Below are 22,829 nucleotides of genomic sequence, written 5' to 3'. Positions count from 1 at the left end.
TAGGAAGAAGGCGGGGTTATCTGATGGAGTCAAATATGTTAACTTTATAATGTAGTCTTTAACTCCCGACCAAAAACCTCTTATCCTTGGTCATTCCCAAAAGATATGGAGAAATGTTCCCTGATAGCTTTGACATCTCCAGCATCTTTTATCCATATCTGTATACATCTTACTCAAATGTATTACTCTAAATTACTCTAATTTATCTGGGGTCAGATACCATCTCGTGAGAACCTTAAAACCAGATTCTTGTATCCTTGCTGAGATAGAGGTTCTATATGACAACTCCACTTTCTTACCCTCTGGCAGTATAAAATGATGAAATTGCATTAGTCTCCACCAGTTAAAGAGAGTCTGAAGCAAGAATAAATCTCGCTTCAGACCTCATAGATAGCAGGGGCATGTGTGCCCCTGCTAAAACGCCGCTATCCCGCGGCTTAACGGGGGTCCCTGATCCCCCAAATCCCCTCGTTGCAACGGGGGAGCGCTTCCTGGTTGGGGCAGGGCTAACCGCCGCAGCCCGGCCTCACGCGCGTCTGTCAGCGCGTATCTCCGCCTCTCCCCGCCCCTCTCAGTCTTCCTTCACTGAGAGGGGCGGGGGAGAGGCGGCGATGCGCCGCTGATAGACGCGACTGGAGGCAGGGCTGCAGCCGTTAGCCCTGCCTCCAGGAACGACCAACTCCACGACCAACTATTGCGGGGGTGGGTTTGGGGGTGAAGGGACCCCCGTTTAGCGGCGCGATAGCGGCGGTTTAGCAGGGGCACATATGCCCCTGCTAACTATGAGCTCTAAAGCGAAATGTATTCTCGCTTCAGAGTCTCTTTAAGGTCTGGATTCTGGTAGGTCTCTTTAATCTCCATCAGGGACCTCCATTCCTCCCCAGTTAACAAAGAACCTGCCTGGATCCCGTATTCAATTCTTTACTCCACATTCTCAATTTTTATTACATCCCTGGAAAAATACAGAATTGTCCAAGATAGGCATAAGCGGGGAAGGGTTTGATGAGAGGAGACATTTATCTCTATGCTTACTAAATATTGAAATAGTGTGGCTCAACAGGAAGCTTGCAGGATGAGAACTACTAAACGGGAGCGAGAACCACAGAATATTATGTAATGGAAATTCAACCATATTTTGTTCAATTTCTACCCATAATTTAAATTCAGCGTGCACGCACACACCTGGCCCCGTCATCATCCTGTCCCAACGGCGGCCTGCGTGCCGTGCATGCGCAGTTCAGCAAAAGCACGGACACAGGCACACAGGAGGAGGACGCAGGGACACGGGTTTTATTAGGTAGGATGATGCAATGTTATAAAAAAAAAAAAAAGCTACCGTATATAACTGAAAATAACAATGAGACGTTTCTTTGCTAATGTTCTATTCATTATCTGTGCTACGCGTACAATTCCTGATATCGTACTTTTTTTTTTTCTTCTTCAGGTTTTGCTTTAAGCTGAATCCCAGTCCATCCCAGCAATAGTCTACTTATTTATGCCCACTGATTTTATTTCCAGTAAAACCCCCGTTAGCCAGAACTCAGGCATCTGGCAGTCTCAACCAACCGGCATGCCTAAGGCGGAAAACAGGGCAGAACATTAAGCTTTTGCAGAGCTGTTTGCTGCAGAAGTGACTTACTGACCCTCTGATCTGCATGGGTCTCGGCGTGTCACGTGAGCCACACACAGAGGATGTAGAAAGCCGCTGTGAGGTGCAGAAAGTATAGAAGACAGCATCCAGATGTTCAGTAAGTTGCTTCTGCTGCGCGCAGATAGCAAAGGGGGAGGTTTGTGATATTTTAGGGCAGGTTGCTTGTTTGACTTCTTAAGCATCTGGCAAGCACACCTATCCAGCATGAGGCAATCCTCACCTGTGCCGCATATGGGGGGGGGGTGTCTTACTGTATTGTACTAAAAGCCATATCCTTTTAGGTTTCTAATAATGCAGGTAGATTAATATAATGGGTTATTCATGTTTTTCCCACCGTAGTTCCTGAAAATGCCAGAGCGCTCCAATGATTGTCGGTTTCCAGGAGCTGTTTTACATATTTCTGATCCGAAGCATTACATCAGAGCAATCATCACGAGGGAGGCGGAAGAAACTCTGGATAGGTACATGTATTTATAATGCTCAATATTTCTCTATCAGCTCACTGGCTGCTCACCTGTCATGTCATTTTCCTGCTCCCTTCCCCTTGTACTGTTATGCATAAGAGCACATAAGAGTTATTTGCTGTCGGTTACTTGGCTCATGTAGCTGGCCATTTCTGAGGTGGCAGAGCTACAAACAGATTTAAAAGCAGAGTGCCACTTGAACATTCCCTGTATATCAATTAATTTACACACATTCTTGTCTAAATTAATTACAGTATTCATTTCTAAACAACCACACATTCATTACATCTATTTAATCCCATTTACATTACTATATCTGGTCTCCTTTGACCTCCGTGAGCAAGATCCTCTTCTCGTGCTGTGTTAAGCCTTGTGCACATGGAGTCGGCTGAGGTCGCCGATAACAACCGCCTTGGCAGATAATCAGGTGTGTGTACAGAGGTGCCCACCCCCCAGCCTGCAAGCGATCCACCGTTGGATCAGCTCAGCGACAGCGGATTCCTTATTGCACGCTGCTCCCCCACAAGCTGCATGACATTACGCATGCACTGCTCTGTTGTCCCTCCGCATAGCAACAGAGCGTGTCGTCAGCTATATAGCTGACTTTTGCGTTTGTGCAGCCCAGTGATGGGCCCCAATCCCTGACGGGCGACATCCATCAAGGGTGTGTATGTACCATTACAATTTGTTCTGTCTCTGGAAGTGCGCATTGATGAAAAAAAATCCAAGTGCCAGAAGAGGAAAATTATATTCATTTTGGATAGTGGTACGCATAGTGTACAATGCATACATAGTTCATGACTCAGATGGTCTGCATTCTAAACCAAGGGTCCCCAAACATTTTTGGGTCGAGGGCCGGGTCAACATACTTCAGACGGCTGGGGGGCCGGAGAATACATAGAAGTCCTTACGGGCCAGACAGTGATGCATACTAAGGTGACAACCTTCAGTCCAATTGGTCAACAGTGTCACCTGATGTGGAATTTAATTGGAAACCAGCGGATTGCTGCTTTCTGGCTTCATTCTATATGTGAACCACCAATATTTAAAAATGTAGCTGACCGCATCTATAATACATTTTGTGTTTGGGGGGCCGGTAAAAAAGCCTCAGGGGGGCCACATTCGGCCCACGGGCCTTAGTTTGAGGACCACTGTTCTAAACTAACCAGCAGATGTCAGGTGGTAGAACGTTTTATCCCAACATCTATTTACTATATCCCCAAAGTGGTTGGTATTGGCCTGGAAGCCGAAGCTAATGAGCTTTGGCCTCCTTTACCCAAATCACGATGTGGCGAACATTACGGAAAGTCGTGCGCAATCGCCAATTATTTTCGTATGGTCCTGCACAATTACTGTCAGTCCTGTGTAGAATAACACAAATATCTTTCCTTTGCTCTCTTCCACTGACAGCACAGCCCCTCACCCCCACATCCTGTGTCAGGTCAGGAAAGAATTTCACACGTGGCCAACCCCCCTGGGCAGAGCCATTTGGCTACACAGCTCATGTCCCAGAAACTAGCTCAAACTGGCTGAGATAAAAGTTCCCTCCAAGCTCATAGACTCAAACAAAGAACTTTAATTTATTAATAATTCAAAATTGGTTTGGCACAGCAAGACAAAAATGACATTTCCTGATAGCTAGAAATCAGTTCTATCATTCACCTGAATTGCAATTCTCTGGCTATGAGGAATCAGTAGAGAAACCACTTTATCCGGCCTGCGTAGAGCGAATGCAATAGAATAGGCATGTATAGCCTCGTTTAATACAGGGTCGCAGGCCGCTTATGAATATAGTCTCGGATTTGCGATGCGCCGATCTGGGGCGGAGTCACACAGATTATTAATAATTGGTACATTTCTTGCTCTGAGTCTGGGGGTGGAAACCTGGCTGCCAGGAGATAACCCTGCCTTAAACACACCTACTTTCCAGGTAGTGACAGCCCCAAAACTCAGGTCCTATAAAAGTGGGGCGGGACCAAACCTGCCCAGTTCTCCAAATTCCATTGACCAGGAAACTCCAGGCATGCGTTCCAAGGAGAACCGACGCATGCTGTGTTCAAGGACTCTTAACATGAATGCCTACTTTTAAACTGGACTCTTTTTTTTCATTCTTCAAATGGACTGGTCAGCTAACTAAGTAAGAATTTTCTGATTTTATTCCTTTTTATTTTGTGGCTCTATGTGTATATGTTAATTGGTGTATATAACTGTATGTAATGCATTTTTGTTATTAAACGTTTTAAAAATCATTTAGCGGTTATGACCTGTTGCTGAACACACACAATCGTACCTATTCTAAACTCTCTACCCTGTGTTTAATAGAAGTATACATTTATAACCCGTATGCGTGAATCCGGCTCAGATAGTCCGATCTGACCCAGATTCCTGCATACCGCAAAGGGTTAACAGAGCGTTCTCGAAGTCCTAGTATAATTACAGTAGCGGGCTGTGTAACACGCTTGGTGGCAGATCTTTGAATTGTATGTGTGAGGCGAGTCCGTTGGCGTCTGAACGCTCCCTCCGTGAGTCGGTTCATCAAATTGCAAAGTCGGGTTACCCTTCGTGATGAACAAAATGACCGTGTGAGAGGATTTCTGACGCTGATCGATTGACCACATCCGCAGACCGGCCTTGCGGTCTATGACACACACCACTTGGTTCTTACCATTGGAGAGGTACTTAAAATACACCAAGGTAGTTGTGTTATCTAGAACAAAATGTGACACACTTGTTGAAAACTTAAAGAGAAACTCCGACCAAGAATTGAACTTTATCCCAGCTGATACCCCCTTTTACATGAGAATTGTATTCCTTTTCACAAACAGACCATCAGGGGGCTCTGTATGACTGATTTTGTGGTGAAACCCCTCCCACAAGAAACTCTGAGGACGTGATACTCCTGGCAGTTTCCTGTCTGTGAACCTTGTTGCATTGTGGGAAATAGCTGTTTACAGCTGTTTCCAACTGCTAAAAAGCATGCAGCAGCTACATCACCTGCCAACAGTAAAAATGTCACCATGTAATAAATATCAGAATGTAAATCAGGGATTTAAAAGATTTTACAATGGGCAAACACTGACTAAATCATTAATACATAATTATTGTAAAAATGAAGCACTTTTGTATTACATTATTTTCACTGGAATTCCTCTTTAAAAGCTCTGCTTCAGAGAAAGTTTTGTTTTCTCCTTTGGATAGATAAGTAAGGGGTTGAAACCACTTTATTTTAGATTTGTGCAGCTGTCTCTGTGCTCACTGGGGAGATTTTCCCTCATTCTCCATCCCTGGGACCCTCATGTCTCTAACATGGAAGTTGGTGGCTGTAGATGAAATATTTTCCCTGGCTTTTGGCTGTAATGTGACTGTTGCTTTTATTTTTGCAGGGAAGATGGGCACTTTACTTTAGCGCATATCAAGAACAAGATTATAATCCTTAAAAAATTCACTCTATCTTTTGAGGCAAATGAAGATCCGGTGAGTGTGCAAAAGCTGTGTCATTGCAACTGAAGTGTATAATATAACATGCACTTGTGAGCAAAACCATTGGCACTTTTTTTTACATAACACAATTGCATACAGAAAAATGTCTATTAGAAATCATTTTAAAGCTGCAACAAAGCTCAGCATGCAATATGCAATGACATCAGAGCAGCATAAAGCATAGCTTGTTGCAGCGACATCAGTACAGCATAAAGCATAGCTGGATGCAGCGATGTCAGAGCAGCATAAAGCATAGCTTGTTGCAGCGACATCAGAACAGCATAAAGCATAGCTTGATGCAGCGACGTCAGAACAGCATAAAGCATAGCTTGTTGCAGCGACATCAATACAGCATAAAGCATAGCTTGTTGCAGCGACATCAGAGCAGCATAAAGCATAGCTTGTTGCAGCGACATCAGTACAGCATAAAGCATAGCTTGTTGCAGCGACATCAGAGCAGCATAAAGCATAGCTTGTTGCAGCGACATCAGTACAGCATAAAGCATAGCTTGATGCAGCGACATCAGAGCAGCATAAAGCATAGCTTGTTGCAGCGACGTCAGAACAGCATAAAGCATAGCTTGTTGCAGCGACATCAGAGCAGCATAAAGCATAGCTTGTTGCAGCGACATCAGAGCAGCATAAAGCATAGCTTGTTGCAGCGACGTCAGAACAGCATAAAGCATAGCTTGTTGCAGCGACATCAGAGCAGCATAAAGCATAGCTTGTTGCAGCGACATCAGAACAGCATAAAGCATAGCTTGATGCAGCGACATCAGAACAGCATAAAGCATAGCTTGATGCAGCGACATCAGAACAGCATAAAGCATAGCTTGTTGCAGCGACATCAGTACAGCATAAAGCATAGCTTGATGCAGCGACATCAGAGCAGCATAAAGCATAGCTTGTTGCAGCGACGTCAGAACAGCATAAAGCATAGCTTGTTGCAGCGACATCAGAGCAGCATAAAGCATAGCTTGTTGCAGCGACATCAGAACAGCATAAAGCATAGCTTGTTGCAGCGACATTAGAACAGCATAAAGCATAGCTTGTTGCAGCGACGTCAGAACAGCATAAAGCATAGCTTGTTGCAGCGACGTCAGAACAGCATAAAGCATAGCTTGATGCAGTGACGTCAGAACAGCATAAAGCATAGCTTGTTGCAGCGACATCAGAACAGCATAAAGCATAGCTTGTTGCAGCGACATCAGAGCAGCATAAAGCATAGCTTGTTGCAGCGACATCAGAACAGCATAAAGCATAGCTTGTTGCAGCGACGTCAGAACAGCATAAAGCATAGCTTGTTGCAGCGACATCAGAGCAGCATAAAGCATAGCTTGTTGCAGCGACATCAGAGCAGCATAAAGCATAGCTTGTTGCAGCGACATCAGAACAGCATAAAGCATAGCTTGTTGCAGCGACATTAGAACAGCATAAAGCATAGCTTGTTGCAGCGACGTCAGAACAGCATAAAGCATAGCTTGTTGCAGCGACGTCAGAACAGCATAAACCATAGCTTGATGCAGTGACGTCAGAACAGCATAAAGCATAGCTTGTTGCAGCGACATCAGAGCAGCATAAAGCATAGCTTGTTGCAGCGACATCAGAACAGCATAAAGCATAGCTTGTTGCAGAGACATTAGAACAGCATAAAGCATAGCTTGTTGCAGCGACATCAGAGCAGCATAAAGCATAGCTTGTTGCAGCGACATCAGAACAGCATAAAGCATAGCTTGTTGCAGCGACATCAGAGCAGCATAAAGCATAGCTTGTTGCAGCGACGTCAGAACAGCATAAAGCATAGCTTGTTGCAGCGACATCAGAGCAGCATAAAGCATAGCTTGTTGCAGCAACATCAGAACAGCATAAAACCTAGCTTGTTGCAGCAACATCAGAACAGCATAAAACCTAGCTTGTTGCAGCAACATCAGAACAGCATAAAGCATAGCTTGTTGCGACGTCAGAACAGCATAAAGCATAGCTTGTTGCAGCGACATCAGAACAGCATAAAGCATAGCTTGTTGCAGCGACATCAGAACAGCATAAAGCATAGCTTGTTGCAGCGACATCAGAACAGCATAAAACCTAGCTTGTTGCAGCAACATCAGAACAGCATAAAACCTAGCTTGTTGCAGCGACATCAGAACAGCATAAAGCATAGCTTGTTGCAACAACATCAGCACAGCATAAAGCATAGCTTGTTGCACCGACATCAGAACAGCATAAAACCTAGCTTGTTGCAGCAACATCAGAACAGCATAAAGCATAGCTTGTTGCAGCGAGGTCAGAACAGCATAAAGCATAGCTTGTTGCAGCGACATCAGAACAGCATAAAACCTAGCTTGTTGCAGCAACATCAGAACAGCATAAAGCATAGCTTGTTGCAGCGACGTCAGAACAGCATAAAGCATAGCTTGTTGCAGCGACATCAGAACAGCATAAAGCATAGCTTGTTGCAGCGCCGTCAGAACAGCATAAAGCATAGCTTGTTGCAGCAACATCAGAACAGCATAAAGCATAGCTTGTTGCAGCGACGTCAGAACAGCATAAAGCATAGCTTGTTGCAGCGATGTCAGAACAGCATAAAGCATAGCTTGTTGCAGCAACATCAGAACAGCATAAAGCATAGCTTGTTGCAGCGACGTCAGAACAGCATAAAGCATAGCTTGTTGCAGCGACATCAGAGCAGCATAAAGCATAGCTTGTTGCAGCGACATCAGAACAGCATAAAGCATAGCTTGTTGCAGCGACATTAGAACAGCATAAAGCATAGCTTGTTGCAGCGACGTCAGAACAGCATAAAGCATAGCTTGATGCAGTGACGTCAGAACAGCATAAAGCATAGCTTGTTGCAGCGACATCAGAACAGCATAAAGCATAGCTTGTTGCAGCGACATCAGAGCAGCATAAAGCATAGCTTGTTGCAGCGACATCAGAACAGCATAAAGCATAGCTTGTTGCAGCGACGTCAGAACAGCATAAAGCATAGCTTGTTGCAGCGACATCAGAGCAGCATAAAGCATAGCTTGTTGCAGCGACATCAGAGCAGCATAAAGCATAGCTTGTTGCAGCGACATCAGAACAGCATAAAGCATAGCTTGTTGCAGCGACATTAGAACAGCATAAAGCATAGCTTGTTGCAGCGACGTCAGAACAGCATAAAGCATAGCTTGATGCAGTGACGTCAGAACAGCATAAAGCATAGCTTGTTGCAGCGACATCAGAGCAGCATAAAGCATAGCTTGTTGCAGCGACATCAGAACAGCATAAAGCACAGCTTGTTGCAGAGACATTAGAACAGCATAAAGCATAGCTTGTTGCAGCGACATCAGAGCAGCATAAAGCATAGCTTGTTGCAGCGACATCAGAACAGCATAAAACCTAGCTTGTTGCAGCAACATCAGAACAGCATAAAACCTAGCTTGTTGCAGCGACATCAGAACAGCATAAAGCATAGCTTGTTGCAACAACATCAGAACAGCATAAAGCATAGCTTGTTGCAGCGACATCAGAACAGCATAAAACCTAGCTTGTTGCAGCAACATCAGAACAGCATAAAGCATAGCTTGTTGCAGCGACGTCAGAACAGCATAAAGCATAGCTTGTTGCAGCGACATCAGAACAGCATAAAACCTAGCTTGTTGCAGCAACATCAGAACAGCATAAAGCATAGCTTGTTGCAGCGACGTCAGAACAGCATAAAGCATAGCTTGTTGCAGCGACATCAGAACAGCATAAAGCATAGCTTGTTGCAGCGACGTCAGAACAGCATAAAGCATAGCTTGTTGCAGCGACGTCAGAACAGCATAAGGCATAGCTTGTTGCAGCGACGTCAGAACAGCATAAAGCATAGCTTGTTGCAGCGATGTCAGAACAGCATAAAGCATAGCTTGTTGCAGCGACATCAGCACAGCATAAAGCATAGCTTGTTGCAGTGACATCAGAACAGCATAAAGCATAGCTTGTTGCAGCGACGTCAGAACAGCATAAAGCATAGCTTGTTGCAGCGACACCAGAACAGCATAAAACCTAGCTTGTTGCAGCGACATCAGAACAGCATAAAACCTAGCTTGCTGCAGCAACATCAGAACAGCATAAAGCATAGCTTGTTGCAGCGACATCAGAACAGCATAAAGCATAGCTTGTGCAGCGACATCAGAGCAGCATAAAGCATAGCTTGTTGCAGCGACATCAGAACAGCATAAAGCATAGCTTGTTGCAGCGACGACAGAAAAGCATAAAGCATAGCTTGTTGCAACAACATCAGAGCAGCATAAAGCATAGCTTGTTGCAACAACATCAGAGCAGCATAAAGCATAGCTTGTTGCAGCGACGTCAGAACAGCATAAAGCATAGCTGGATGCAGCAATGTCAGAACAGCATAAAGCATAGCTTGTTGCAGCGACATCAGAACAGCATAAAGCATAGCTTGTTGCAGCGACGTCAGAACAGCATAAAGCATAGCTTGTTGCAGCGACATCAGTACAGCATAAAGCATAGCTTGTTGCGGCGACATCAGAACAGCATAAAGCATAGCTTGATGCAGCGACATCAGAACAGCATAAAGCATAGCTTGATGCAGCGACATTAGAACACCATAAAGCATAGCTTGATGCAGCGACGTCAGAACAGCATAAAGGATAGCTTGTTGCATCGACATCAGAACAGCATAAAGCATAGCTTGTTGCAACAACATCAGAACAGCATAAAGCATAGCTTGATGCAGCGACGTCAGAGCAGCATAAAGCATAGCTTGTTGCAACAACATCAGAACACCATAAAGCATAGCATGATGCAGCGACATCAGAACAGCATAAAGCATAGCTTGTTGCAACAACATCAGAACAGCATAAAGCATAGCTTGATGCAGCGACGTCAGAGCAGCATAAAGCATACCTTGTTGCAACAACATCAGTACAGCATAAAGCATAGCTTGATGCAGCGACATCAGAAAAGCATAGCTTGTTGCAGCGACATCAGAACAGCATAAAGCATAGCTTGTTGCAGCGATCTCAGAACAGCATAAAGCATAGCTTGTTGCAGCGACATCAGAACAGCATAAAGCATAGCTTGTTGCAGCGACATCAGAACAGCATAAAGCATAGCTTGTTGCAGCGACATCAGAGCAGCATAAAGGATAGCTTGTTGCATCGACATCAGAACAGCATAAAGCATAGCTTGTTGCAACAACATCAGAACAGCATAAAGCATAGCTTGATGCAGCGACGTCAGAGCAGCATAAAGCATAGCTTGTTGCAACAACATCAAAACACCATAAAGCATAGCATGATGCAGCGACATCAGAACAGCATAAAGCATAGCTTGTTGCAACAACATCAGAACAGCATAAAGCATAGCTTGATGCAGCGACGTCAGAGCAGCATAAAGCATAGCTTGTTGCAACAACATCAGTACAGCATAAAGCATAGCTTGATGCAGCGACATCAGAAAAGCATAGCTTGTTGCAGCGACATCAGAACAGCATAAAGCATAGCTTGTTGCAGCGATCTCAGAACAGCATAAAGCATAGCTTGTTGCAGCGACATCAGACTAGCATAAAGCATAGCTTGTTGCAGCGACATCAGAACAGCATAAAGCAAAGCTTGTTGCAGCGATGTCAGAACAGCATAAAGCATAGCTTGATGCAGCGACGTCAGAACAGCATAAAGCATAGCTTGTTGCAGCGACGTCAGAACAGCATAAAGCATAGCTTGTTGCAGAAACATCAGAATAGCATAAAGCATAGCTTGTTGCAGCGACGTCAGAGCAGCATCAGGCATAGCTTGATGCAGCGATCTCAGAACAGCATAAAGCATAGCTTGTTGCAGCGACATCAGAACAGCATAAAGCATAGCTTGATGCAGCGACGTCAGAACAGCATAAAGCATAGCTTGTTGCAGCGACGTCAGAACAGCATAAAGCATAGCTTGTTGCAGAAACATCAGAATAGCATAAAGCATAGCTTGATGCAGCGACATCAGAGCAGCATCAGGCATAGCTTGATGCAGCGATCTCAGAACAGCATAAAGCATAGCTTGTTGCAGCGACATCAGAACAGCATAAAGCATAGCTTGTTGCAGCGACGTCAGAACAGCATAAAGCATAGCTTGTTGCAGCGACGTCAGAACAGCATAAAGCATAGCTTGTTGCAGCGACGTCAGAACAGCATAAAGCATAGCTTGTTGCAGCGACATCAGAACAGCATAAAGCATAGCTTGTTGCAGCGACATCGGAACAGCATAAAGCATAGCTTGTTGCAGCGACATCAGAACAGCATAAAGCATAGCTTGTTGTAGCGACATCAGAACAGCATAAAGCATAGCTTGTTGCAGCGACATCAGAAAAGCATAAAGCATAGCTTGATGCAGTGACGTCAGAACAGCATAAAGCATAGCTGGTTGCAGCGACATCAGAACAGCATAAAGCATAGCTTGATGCAGTGACGTCAGAAAAGCATAAAGCATAGCTTGTTGCAGCGACATCAGAACAGCATAAAGCATAGCTTGATGCAGTGACGTCAGAACTGCATAAAGCATAGTTGGTTGCAGCGACATCAGAACAGCATAAAGCATAGCTTGATGCAGTGACGTCAGAACAGCATAAAGCATAGTTTGTAGCAGCGACGTCAGAACAGCATAAAGCATAGCTTGTTGCAGCGACGTCAGAACAGCATAAAGCATAGCTTGTTGCAGCGACATCAGTACAGCATAAAGCATAGCTTGATGCAGCGACATCAGAACAGCATAAAGCATAGCTTGTTGCAGCGACATCAGAACAGCATAAAGCATAGCTTGTTGCAGCGACATCGGAACAGCATAAAGCATAGCTTGTTGCAGCGACATCAGAGCAGCATAAAGCATAGCATGTTGCAGCGACATCAGAACAGCATAAAGCATAGCTTGATGCAGCAACCTCAGAACAGCATAAAGCATAGCTTGATGCAGTGACGTCAGAACTGCATAAAGCATAGCTGGTTGCAGCGACATCAGAACAGCATAAAGCATAGCTTGATGCAGTGACGTCAGAACAGCATAAAGCATAGTTTGTTGCAGCGACGTCAGAACAGCATAAAGCATAGCTTGTTGCAGCGACGTCAGAACAGCATAAAGCATAGCTTGTTGCAGCGACATCAGTACAGCATAAAGCATAGCTTGATGCAGCGACATCAGAACAGCATAAAGCATAGCTTGTTGCAACAACATCAGAACAGCATAAAGCATAGCTTGATGCAGCGACGTCAGAGCAGCATAAAGCATACCTTGTTGCAACAACATCAGTACAGCATAAAGCATAGCTTGATGCAGCGACATCAGAAAAGCATAGCTTGTTGCAGCGACATCAGAACAGCATAAAGCATAGCTTGTTGCAGCGATCTCAGAACAGCATAAAGCGTAGCTTGTTGCAGCGACATCAGAGCAGCATAAAGCATAGCTTGTTGCAGCGACGTCAGAACAGCATAAAGCATAGCTTGTTGCAGCGACATCAGAGCAGCATAAAGCATAGCTTGTTGCAGCGACATCAGAGCAGCATAAAGCATAGCTTGTTGCAGTGACGTCAGAACAGCATAAAGCATAGCTTGTTGCAGCGACATCAGAGCAGCATAAAGCATAGCTTGTTGCAGCGACATCAGAACAGCATAAAGCATAGCTTGATGCAGCGACATCAGAACAGCATAAAGCATAGCTTGATGCAGCGACATCAGAACAGCATAAAGCATAGCTTGTTGCAGCGACATCAGTACAGCATAAAGCATAGCTTGATGCAGCGACATCAGAGCAGCATAAAGCATAGCTTGTTGCAGCGACGTCAGAACAGCATAAAGCATAGCTTGTTGCAGCGACATCAGAGCAGCATAAAGCATAGCTTGTTGCAGCGACATCAGAACAGCATAAAGCATAGCTTGTTGCAGCGACATTAGAACAGCATAAAGCATAGCTTGTTGCAGCGACGTCAGAACAGCATAAAGCATAGCTTGTTGCAGCGACGTCAGAACAGCATAAAGCATAGCTTGATGCAGTGACGTCAGAACAGCATAAAGCATAGCTTGTTGCAGCGACATCAGAACAGCATAAAGCATAGCTTGTTGCAGCGACATCAGAGCAGCATAAAGCATAGCTTGTTGCAGCGACATCAGAACAGCATAAAGCATAGCTTGTTGCAGCGACGTCAGAACAGCATAAAGCATAGCTTGTTGCAGCGACATCAGAGCAGCATAAAGCATAGCTTGTTGCAGCGACATCAGAGCAGCATAAAGCATAGCTTGTTGCAGCGACATCAGAACAGCATAAAGCATAGCTTGTTGCAGCGACATTAGAACAGCATAAAGCATAGCTTGTTGCAGCGACGTCAGAACAGCATAAAGCATAGCTTGTTGCAGCGACGTCAGAACAGCATAAACCATAGCTTGATGCAGTGACGTCAGAACAGCATAAAGCATAGCTTGTTGCAGCGACATCAGAGCAGCATAAAGCATAGCTTGTTGCAGCGACATCAGAACAGCATAAAGCATAGCTTGTTGCAGAGACATTAGAACAGCATAAAGCATAGCTTGTTGCAGCGACATCAGAGCAGCATAAAGCATAGCTTGTTGCAGCGACATCAGAACAGCATAAAGCATAGCTTGTTGCAGCGACATCAGAGCAGCATAAAGCATAGCTTGTTGCAGCGACGTCAGAACAGCATAAAGCATAGCTTGTTGCAGCGACATCAGAGCAGCATAAAGCATAGCTTGTTGCAGCAACATCAGAACAGCATAAAACCTAGCTTGTTGCAGCAACATCAGAACAGCATAAAACCTAGCTTGTTGCAGCAACATCAGAACAGCATAAAGCATAGCTTGTTGCGACGTCAGAACAGCATAAAGCATAGCTTGTTGCAGCGACATCAGAACAGCATAAAGCATAGCTTGTTGCAGCGACATCAGAACAGCATAAAGCATAGCTTGTTGCAGCGACATCAGAACAGCATAAAACCTAGCTTGTTGCAGCAACATCAGAACAGCATAAAACCTAGCTTGTTGCAGCGACATCAGAACAGCATAAAGCATAGCTTGTTGCAACAACATCAGCACAGCATAAAGCATAGCTTGTTGCACCGACATCAGAACAGCATAAAACCTAGCTTGTTGCAGCAACATCAGAACAGCATAAAGCATAGCTTGTTGCAGCGAGGTCAGAACAGCATAAAGCATAGCTTGTTGCAGCGACATCAGAACAGCATAAAACCTAGCTTGTTGCAGCAACATCAGAACAGCATAAAGCATAGCTTGTTGCAGCGACGTCAGAACAGCATAAAGCATAGCTTGTTGCAGCGACATCAGAACAGCATAAAGCATAGCTTGTTGCAGCGCCGTCAGAACAGCATAAAGCATAGCTTGTTGCAGCAACATCAGAACAGCATAAAGCATAGCTTGTTGCAGCGACGTCAGAACAGCATAAAGCATAGCTTGTTGCAGCGATGTCAGAACAGCATAAAGCATAGCTTGTTGCAGCAACATCAGAACAGCATAAAGCATAGCTTGTTGCAGCGACGTCAGAACAGCATAAAGCATAGCTTGTTGCAGCGACATCAGAGCAGCATAAAGCATAGCTTGTTGCAGCGACATCAGAACAGCATAAAGCATAGCTTGTTGCAGCGACATTAGAACAGCATAAAGCATAGCTTGTTGCAGCGACGTCAGAACAGCATAAAGCATAGCTTGATGCAGTGACGTCAGAACAGCATAAAGCATAGCTTGTTGCAGCGACATCAGAACAGCATAAAGCATAGCTTGTTGCAGCGACATCAGAGCAGCATAAAGCATAGCTTGTTGCAGCGACATCAGAACAGCATAAAGCATAGCTTGTTGCAGCGACGTCAGAACAGCATAAAGCATAGCTTGTTGCAGCGACATCAGAGCAGCATAAAGCATAGCTTGTTGCAGCGACATCAGAGCAGCATAAAGCATAGCTTGTTGCAGCGACATCAGAACAGCATAAAGCATAGCTTGTTGCAGCGACATTAGAACAGCATAAAGCATAGCTTGTTGCAGCGACGTCAGAACAGCATAAAGCATAGCTTGATGCAGTGACGTCAGAACAGCATAAAGCATAGCTTGTTGCAGCGACATCAGAGCAGCATAAAGCATAGCTTGTTGCAGCGACATCAGAACAGCATAAAGCACAGCTTGTTGCAGAGACATTAGAACAGCATAAAGCATAGCTTGTTGCAGCGACATCAGAGCAGCATAAAGCATAGCTTGTTGCAGCGACATCAGAACAGCATAAAACCTAGCTTGTTGCAGCAACATCAGAACAGCATAAAACCTAGCTTGTTGCAGCGACATCAGAACAGCATAAAGCATAGCTTGTTGCAACAACATCAGAACAGCATAAAGCATAGCTTGTTGCAGCGACATCAGAACAGCATAAAACCTAGCTTGTTGCATCAACATCAGAACAGCATAAAGCATAGCTTGTTGCAGCGACGTCAGAACAGCATAAAGCATAGCTTGTTGCAGCGACATCAGAACAGCATAAAACCTAGCTTGTTGCAGCAACATCAGAACAGCATAAAGCATAGCTTGTTGCAGCGACGTCAGAACAGCATAAAGCATAGCTTGTTGCAGCGACATCAGAACAGCATAAAGCATAGCTTGTTGCAGCGACGTCAGAACAGCATAAAGCATAGCTTGTTGCAGCGACGTCAGAACAGCATAAGGCATAGCTTGTTGCAGCGACGTCAGAACAGCATAAAGCATAGCTTGTTGCAGCGATGTCAGAACAGCATAAAGCATAGCTTGTTGCAGCGACATCAGCACAGCATAAAGCATAGCTTGTTGCAGTGACATCAGAACAGCATAAAGCATAGCTTGTTGCAGCGACGTCAGAACAGCATAAAGCATAGCTTGTTGCAGCGACACCAGAACAGCATAAAACCTAGCTTGTTGCAGCGACATCAGAACAGCATAAAACCTAGCTTGCTGCAGCAACATCAGAACAGCATAAAGCATAGCTTGTTGCAGCGACATCAGAACAGCATAAAGCATAGCTTGTGCAGCGACATCAGAGCAGCATAAAGCATAGCTTGTTGCAGCGACATCAGAACAGCATAAAGCATAGCTTGTTGCAGCGACGACAGAAAAGCATAAAGCATAGCTTGTTGCAACAACATCAGAGCAGCATAAAGCATAGCTTGTTGCAACAACATCAGAGCAGCATAAAGCATAGCTTGTTGCAGCGACGTCAGAACAGCATAAAGCATAGCTGGATGCAGCAATGTCAGAACAGCATAAAGCATAGCTTGTTGCAGCGACATCAGAACAGCATAAAGCATAGCTTGTTGCAGCGACGTCAGAACAGCATAAAGCATAGCTTGTTGCAGCGACATCAGTACAGCATAAAGCATAGCTTGTTGCGGCGACATCAGAACAGCATAAAGCATAGCTTGATGCAGCGACATCAGAACAGCATAAAGCATAGCTTGATGCAGCGACATTAGAACACCATAAAGCATAGCTTGATGCAGCGACGTCAGAACAGCATAAAGGATAGCTTGTTGCATCGACATCAGAACAGCATAAAGCATAGCTTGTTGCAACAACATCAGAACAGCATAAAGCATAGCTTGATGCAGCGACGTCAGAGCAGCATAAAGCATAGCTTGTTGCAACAACATCAGAACACCATAAAGCATAGCATGATGCAGCGACATCAGAACAGCATAAAGCATAGCTTGTTGCAACAACATCAGAACAGCATAAAGCATAGCTTGATGCAGCGACGTCAGAGCAGCATAAAGCATACCTTGTTGCAACAACATCAGTACAGCATAAAGCATAGCTTGATGCAGCGACATCAGAAAAGCATAGCTTGTTGCAGCGACATCAGAACAGCATAAAGCATAGCTTGTTGCAGCGATCTCAGAACAGCATAAAGCATAGCTTGTTGCAGCGACATCAGAACAGCATAAAGCATAGCTTGTTGCAGCGACATCAGAACAGCATAAAGCATAGCTTGTTGCAGCGACATCAGAGCAGCATAAAGGATAGCTTGTTGCATCGACATCAGAACAGCATAAAGCATAGCTTGTTGCAACAACATCAGAACAGCATAAAGCATAGCTTGATGCAGCGACGTCAGAGCAGCATAAAGCATAGCTTGTTGCAACAACATCAAAACACCATAAAGCATAGCATGATGCAGCGACATCAGAACAGCATAAAGCATAGCTTGTTGCAACAACATCAGAACAGCATAAAGCATAGCTTGATGCAGCGACGTCAGAGCAGCATAAAGCATAGCTTGTTGCAACAACATCAGTACAGCATAAAGCATAGCTTGATGCAGCGACATCAGAAAAGCATAGCTTGTTGCAGCGACATCAGAACAGCATAAAGCATAGCTTGTTGCAGCGATCTCAGAACAGCATAAAGCATAGCTTGTTGCAGCGACATCAGACTAGCATAAAGCATAGCTTGTTGCAGCGACATCAGAACAGCATAAAGCAAAGCTTGTTGCAGCGATGTCAGAACAGCATAAAGCATAGCTTGATGCAGCGACGTCAGAACAGCATAAAGCATAGCTTGTTGCAGCGACGTCAGAACAGCATAAAGCATAGCTTGTTGCAGAAACATCAGAATAGCATAAAGCATAGCTTGTTGCAGCGACGTCAGAGCAGCATCAGGCATAGCTTGATGCAGCGATCTCAGAACAGCATAAAGCATAGCTTGTTGCAGCGACATCAGAACAGCATAAAGCATAGCTTGATGCAGCGACGTCAGAACAGCATAAAGCATAGCTTGTTGCAGCGACGTCAGAACAGCATAAAGCATAGCTTGTTGCAGAAACATCAGAATAGCATAAAGCATAGCTTGATGCAGCGACATCAGAGCAGCATCAGGCATAGCTTGATGCAGCGATCTCAGAACAGCATAAAGCATAGCTTGTTGCAGCGACATCAGAACAGCATAAAGCATAGCTTGTTGCAGCGACGTCAGAACAGCATAAAGCATAGCTTGTTGCAGCGACGTCAGAACAGCATAAAGCATAGCTTGTTGCAGCGACGTTAGAACAGCATAAAGCATAGCTTGTTGCAGCGACATCAGAACAGCATAAAGCATAGCTTGTTGCAGCGACATCGGAACAGCATAAAGCATAGCTTGTTGCAGCGACATCAGAACAGCATAAAGCATAGCTTGTTGTAGCGACATCAGAACAGCATAAAGCATAGCTTGTTGCAGCGACATCAGAAAAGCATAAAGCATAGCTTGATGCAGTGACGTCAGAACAGCATAAAGCATAGCTGGTTGCAGCGACATCAGAACAGCATAAAGCATAGCTTGATGCAGTGACGTCAGAAAAGCATAAAGCATAGCTTGTTGCAGCGACATCAGAACAGCATAAAGCATAGCTTGATGCAGTGACGTCAGAACTGCATAAAGCATAGTTGGTTGCAGCGACATCAGAACAGCATAAAGCATAGCTTGATGCAGTGACGTCAGAACAGCATAAAGCATAGTTTGTAGCAGCGACGTCAGAACAGCATAAAGCATAGCTTGTTGCAGCGACGTCAGAACAGCATAAAGCATAGCTTGTTGCAGCGACATCAGTACAGCATAAAGCATAGCTTGATGCAGCGACATCAGAACAGCATAAAGCATAGCTTGTTGCAGCGACATCAGAACAGCATAAAGCATAGCTTGTTGCAGCGACATCGGAACAGCATAAAGCATAGCTTGTTGCAGCGACATCAGAGCAGCATAAAGCATAGCATGTTGCAGCGACATCAGAACAGCATAAAGCATAGCTTGATGCAGCAACCTCAGAACAGCATAAAGCATAGCTTGATGCAGTGACGTCAGAACTGCATAAAGCATAGCTGGTTGCAGCGACATCAGAACAGCATAAAGCATAGCTTGATGCAGTGACGTCAGAACAGCATAAAGCATAGTTTGTTGCAGCGACGTCAGAACAGCATAAAGCATAGCTTGTTGCAGCGACGTCAGAACAGCATAAAGCATAGCTTGTTGCAGCGACATCAGTACAGCATAAAGCATAGCTTGATGCAGCGACATCAGAACAGCATAAAGCATAGCTTGTTGCAACAACATCAGAACAGCATAAAGCATAGCTTGATGCAGCGACGTCAGAGCAGCATAAAGCATACCTTGTTGCAACAACATCAGTACAGCATAAAGCATAGCTTGATGCAGCGACATCAGAAAAGCATAGCTTGTTGCAGCGACATCAGAACAGCATAAAGCATAGCTTGTTGCAGCGATCTCAGAACAGCATAAAGCGTAGCTTGTTGCAGCGACATCAGAACAGCATAAAGCATAGCTTGTTGCAGCGACATCAGAACAGCATAAAGCATAGCTTGTTGCAGCGACATCAGAGCAGCATAAAGGATAGCTTGTTGCATCGACATCAGAACAGCATAAAGCATAGCTTGTTGCAACAACATCAGAACAGCATAAAGCATAGCTTGATGCAGCGACATCAGAACAGCATAAAGCATAGCTTGTTGCAGCGACATCAGTACAGCATAAAGCATAGCTTGTTGCAGCGACGTCAGAACAGCATAAAGCATAGCTTGTTGCAGCGACATCAGAGCAGCATAAAGCATAGCTTGTTGCAGCGACATCAGAACAGCATAAAGCATAGCTTGTTGCAGCGACATTAGAACAGCATAAAGCATAGCTTGTTGCAGCGACGTCAGAACAGCATAAAGCATAGCTTGTTGCAGCGACGTCAGAACAGCATAAAGCATAGCTTGATGCAGTGACGTCAGAACAGCATAAAGCATAGCTTGTTGCAGCGACGTCAGAACAGCATAAAGCATAGCTTGTTGCAGCGACATCAGAGCAGCATAAAGCATAGCTTGTTGCAGCGACATCAGAACAGCATAAAGCATAGCTTGTTGCAGCGACGTCAGAACAGCATAAAGCATAGCTTGTTGCAGCGACATCAGAGCAGCATAAAGCATAGCTTGTTGCAGCGACATCAGAGCAGCATAAAGCATAGCTTGTTGCAGCGACATCAGAACAGCATAAAGCATAGCTTGTTGCAGCGACATCAGAACAGCATAAAGCATAGCTTGTTGCAGCGACGTCAGAACAGCATAAAGCATAGCTTGTTGCAGCGACATCAGAGCAGCATAAAGCATAGCTTGTTGCAGCTACATCAGAGCAGCATAAAGCATAGCTTGTTGCAGCGACATCAGAACAGCATAAAGCATAGCTTTTTGCAGCGACATTAGAACAGCATAAAGCATAGCTTGTTGCAGCGACGTCAGAACAGCATAAAGCATAGCTTGTTGCAGCGACGTCAGAACAGCATAAAGCATAGCTTGATGCAGTGACGTCAGAACAGCATAAAGCATAGCTTGTTGCAGCGACATCAGAGCAGCATAAAGCATAGCTTGTTGCAGCGACATCAGAGCAGCATAAAGCATAGCTTGTTGCAGCAACATCAGAACAGCATAAAACCTAGCTTGTTGCAGCAACATCAGAACAGCATAAAACCTAGCTTGTTGCAGCAACATCAGAACAGCATAAAGCATAGCTTGTTGCAGCGACGTCAGAACAGCATAAAGCATAGCTTGTTGCAGCGACATCAGAGCAGCATAAAGCATAGCTTGTTGCAGCGACATCAGAACAGCATAAAGCATAGCTTGTTGCAGCGACATCACAGCAGCATAAAGCATAGCTTGTTGCAGCGACGTCAGAACAGCATAAAGCATAGCTTGTTGCAGCGACATCAGAGCAGCATAAAGCATAGCTTGTTGCAGCAACATCAGAACAGCATAAAACCTAGCTTGTTGCAGCAACATCAGAACAGCATAAAACCTAGCTTGTTGCAGCAACATCAGAACAGCATAAAGCATAGCTTGTTGCAGCGACGTCAGAACAGCATAAAGCATAGCTTGTTGCAGCGACATCAGAACAGCATAAAGCATAGCTTGTTGCAGCGACATCAGAACAGCATAAAGCATAGCTTGTTGCAGCGACATCAGAACAGCATAAAACCTAGCTTGTTGCAGCAACATCAGAACAGCATAAAACCTAGCTTGTTGCAGCGACATCAGAACAGCATAAAGCATAGCTTGTTGCAACAACATCAGAACAGCATAAAGCATAGCTTGTTGCAGCGACATCAGAACAGCATAAAACCTAGCTTGTTGCAGCAACATCAGAACAGCATAAAGCATAGCTTGTTGCAGCGACGTCAGAACAGCATAAAGCATAGCTTGTTGCAGCGACATCAGAACAGCATAAAACCTAGCTTGTTGCAGCAACATCAGAACAGCATAAAGCATAGCTTGTTGCAGCGACGTCAGAACAGCATAAAGCATAGCTTGTTGCAGCGACATCAGAACAGCATAAAGCATAGCTTGTTGCAGCGACGTCAGAACAGCATAAAGCATAGCTTGTTGCAGTGACGTCAGAACAGCATAAAGCATAGCTTGTTGCAGCGACGTCAGGACAGCATAAAGCATAGCTTGTTGCAGCGATGTCAGAACAGCATAAAGCATAGCTTGTTGCAGCGACATCAGCACAGCATAAAGCATAGCTTGTTGCAGTGACATCAGAACAGCATAAAGCATAGCTTGTTGCAGCGACGTCAGAACAGCATAAAGCATAGCTTGTTGCAGCGACACCAGAACAGCATAAAACCTAGCTTGTTGCAGCGACATCAGAACAGCATAAAACCTAGCTTGTTGCAGCGACATCAGAACAGCATAAAGCATAGCTTGTTGCAGCGACATCAGAACAGCATAAAGCATAGCTTGTGCAGCGACATCAGAGCAGCATAAAGCATAGCTTGTTGCAGCGACATCAGAACAGCATAAAGCATAGCTTGTTGCAGCGACGACAGAAAAGCATAAAGCATAGCTTGTTGCAACAACATCAGAGCAGCATAAAGCATAGCTTGTTGCAGCGACGTCAGAACAGCATAAAGCATAGCTGGATGCAGCAATGTCAGAACAGCATAAAGCATAGCTTGTTGCAGCGACATCAGAACAGCATAAAGCATAGCTTGTTGCAGCGACGTCAGAACAGCATAAAGCATAGCTTGTTGCAGCGACATCAGTACAGCATAAAGCATAGCTTGTTGCGGCGACATCAGAACAGCATAAAGCATAGCTTGATGCAGCGACATCAGAACAGCATAAAGCATAGCTTGATGCAGCGACATTAGAACACCATAAAGCATAGCTTGATGCAGCGACGTCAGAACAGCATAAAGGATAGC

The 22,829-nt window shown here is 44.8% G+C and overlaps 1 protein-coding gene across 2 annotated transcripts in view; it reads left to right on the top strand.

Moving 5' to 3' along the window:
* The window catches only part of ACD (ACD shelterin complex subunit and telomerase recruitment factor), a 148,812-nt gene that overhangs the window by 9,799 nt on the left and 116,184 nt on the right, over window positions 1-22,829 (top strand). For both annotated transcript variants that reach the window (XM_068236821.1, XM_068236820.1), the window contains exons 3-4: window positions 1,991-2,112; window positions 5,499-5,589. In XM_068236821.1, the coding sequence (XP_068092922.1) occupies window positions 1,991-2,112; window positions 5,499-5,589 (213 nt within the window). The remainder of the gene's footprint in view (window positions 1-1,990; window positions 2,113-5,498; window positions 5,590-22,829) is intronic.

The sequence above is a fragment of the Hyperolius riggenbachi genome, chromosome 5 (genome assembly GCF_040937935.1).
Source record: "Hyperolius riggenbachi isolate aHypRig1 chromosome 5, aHypRig1.pri, whole genome shotgun sequence".
Lineage (NCBI taxonomy): Eukaryota > Metazoa > Chordata > Amphibia > Anura > Hyperoliidae > Hyperolius > Hyperolius riggenbachi.
Note: the sequence above shows the minus strand (reverse complement) of the source record. Positions and strands in the feature narration are given on the sequence as shown.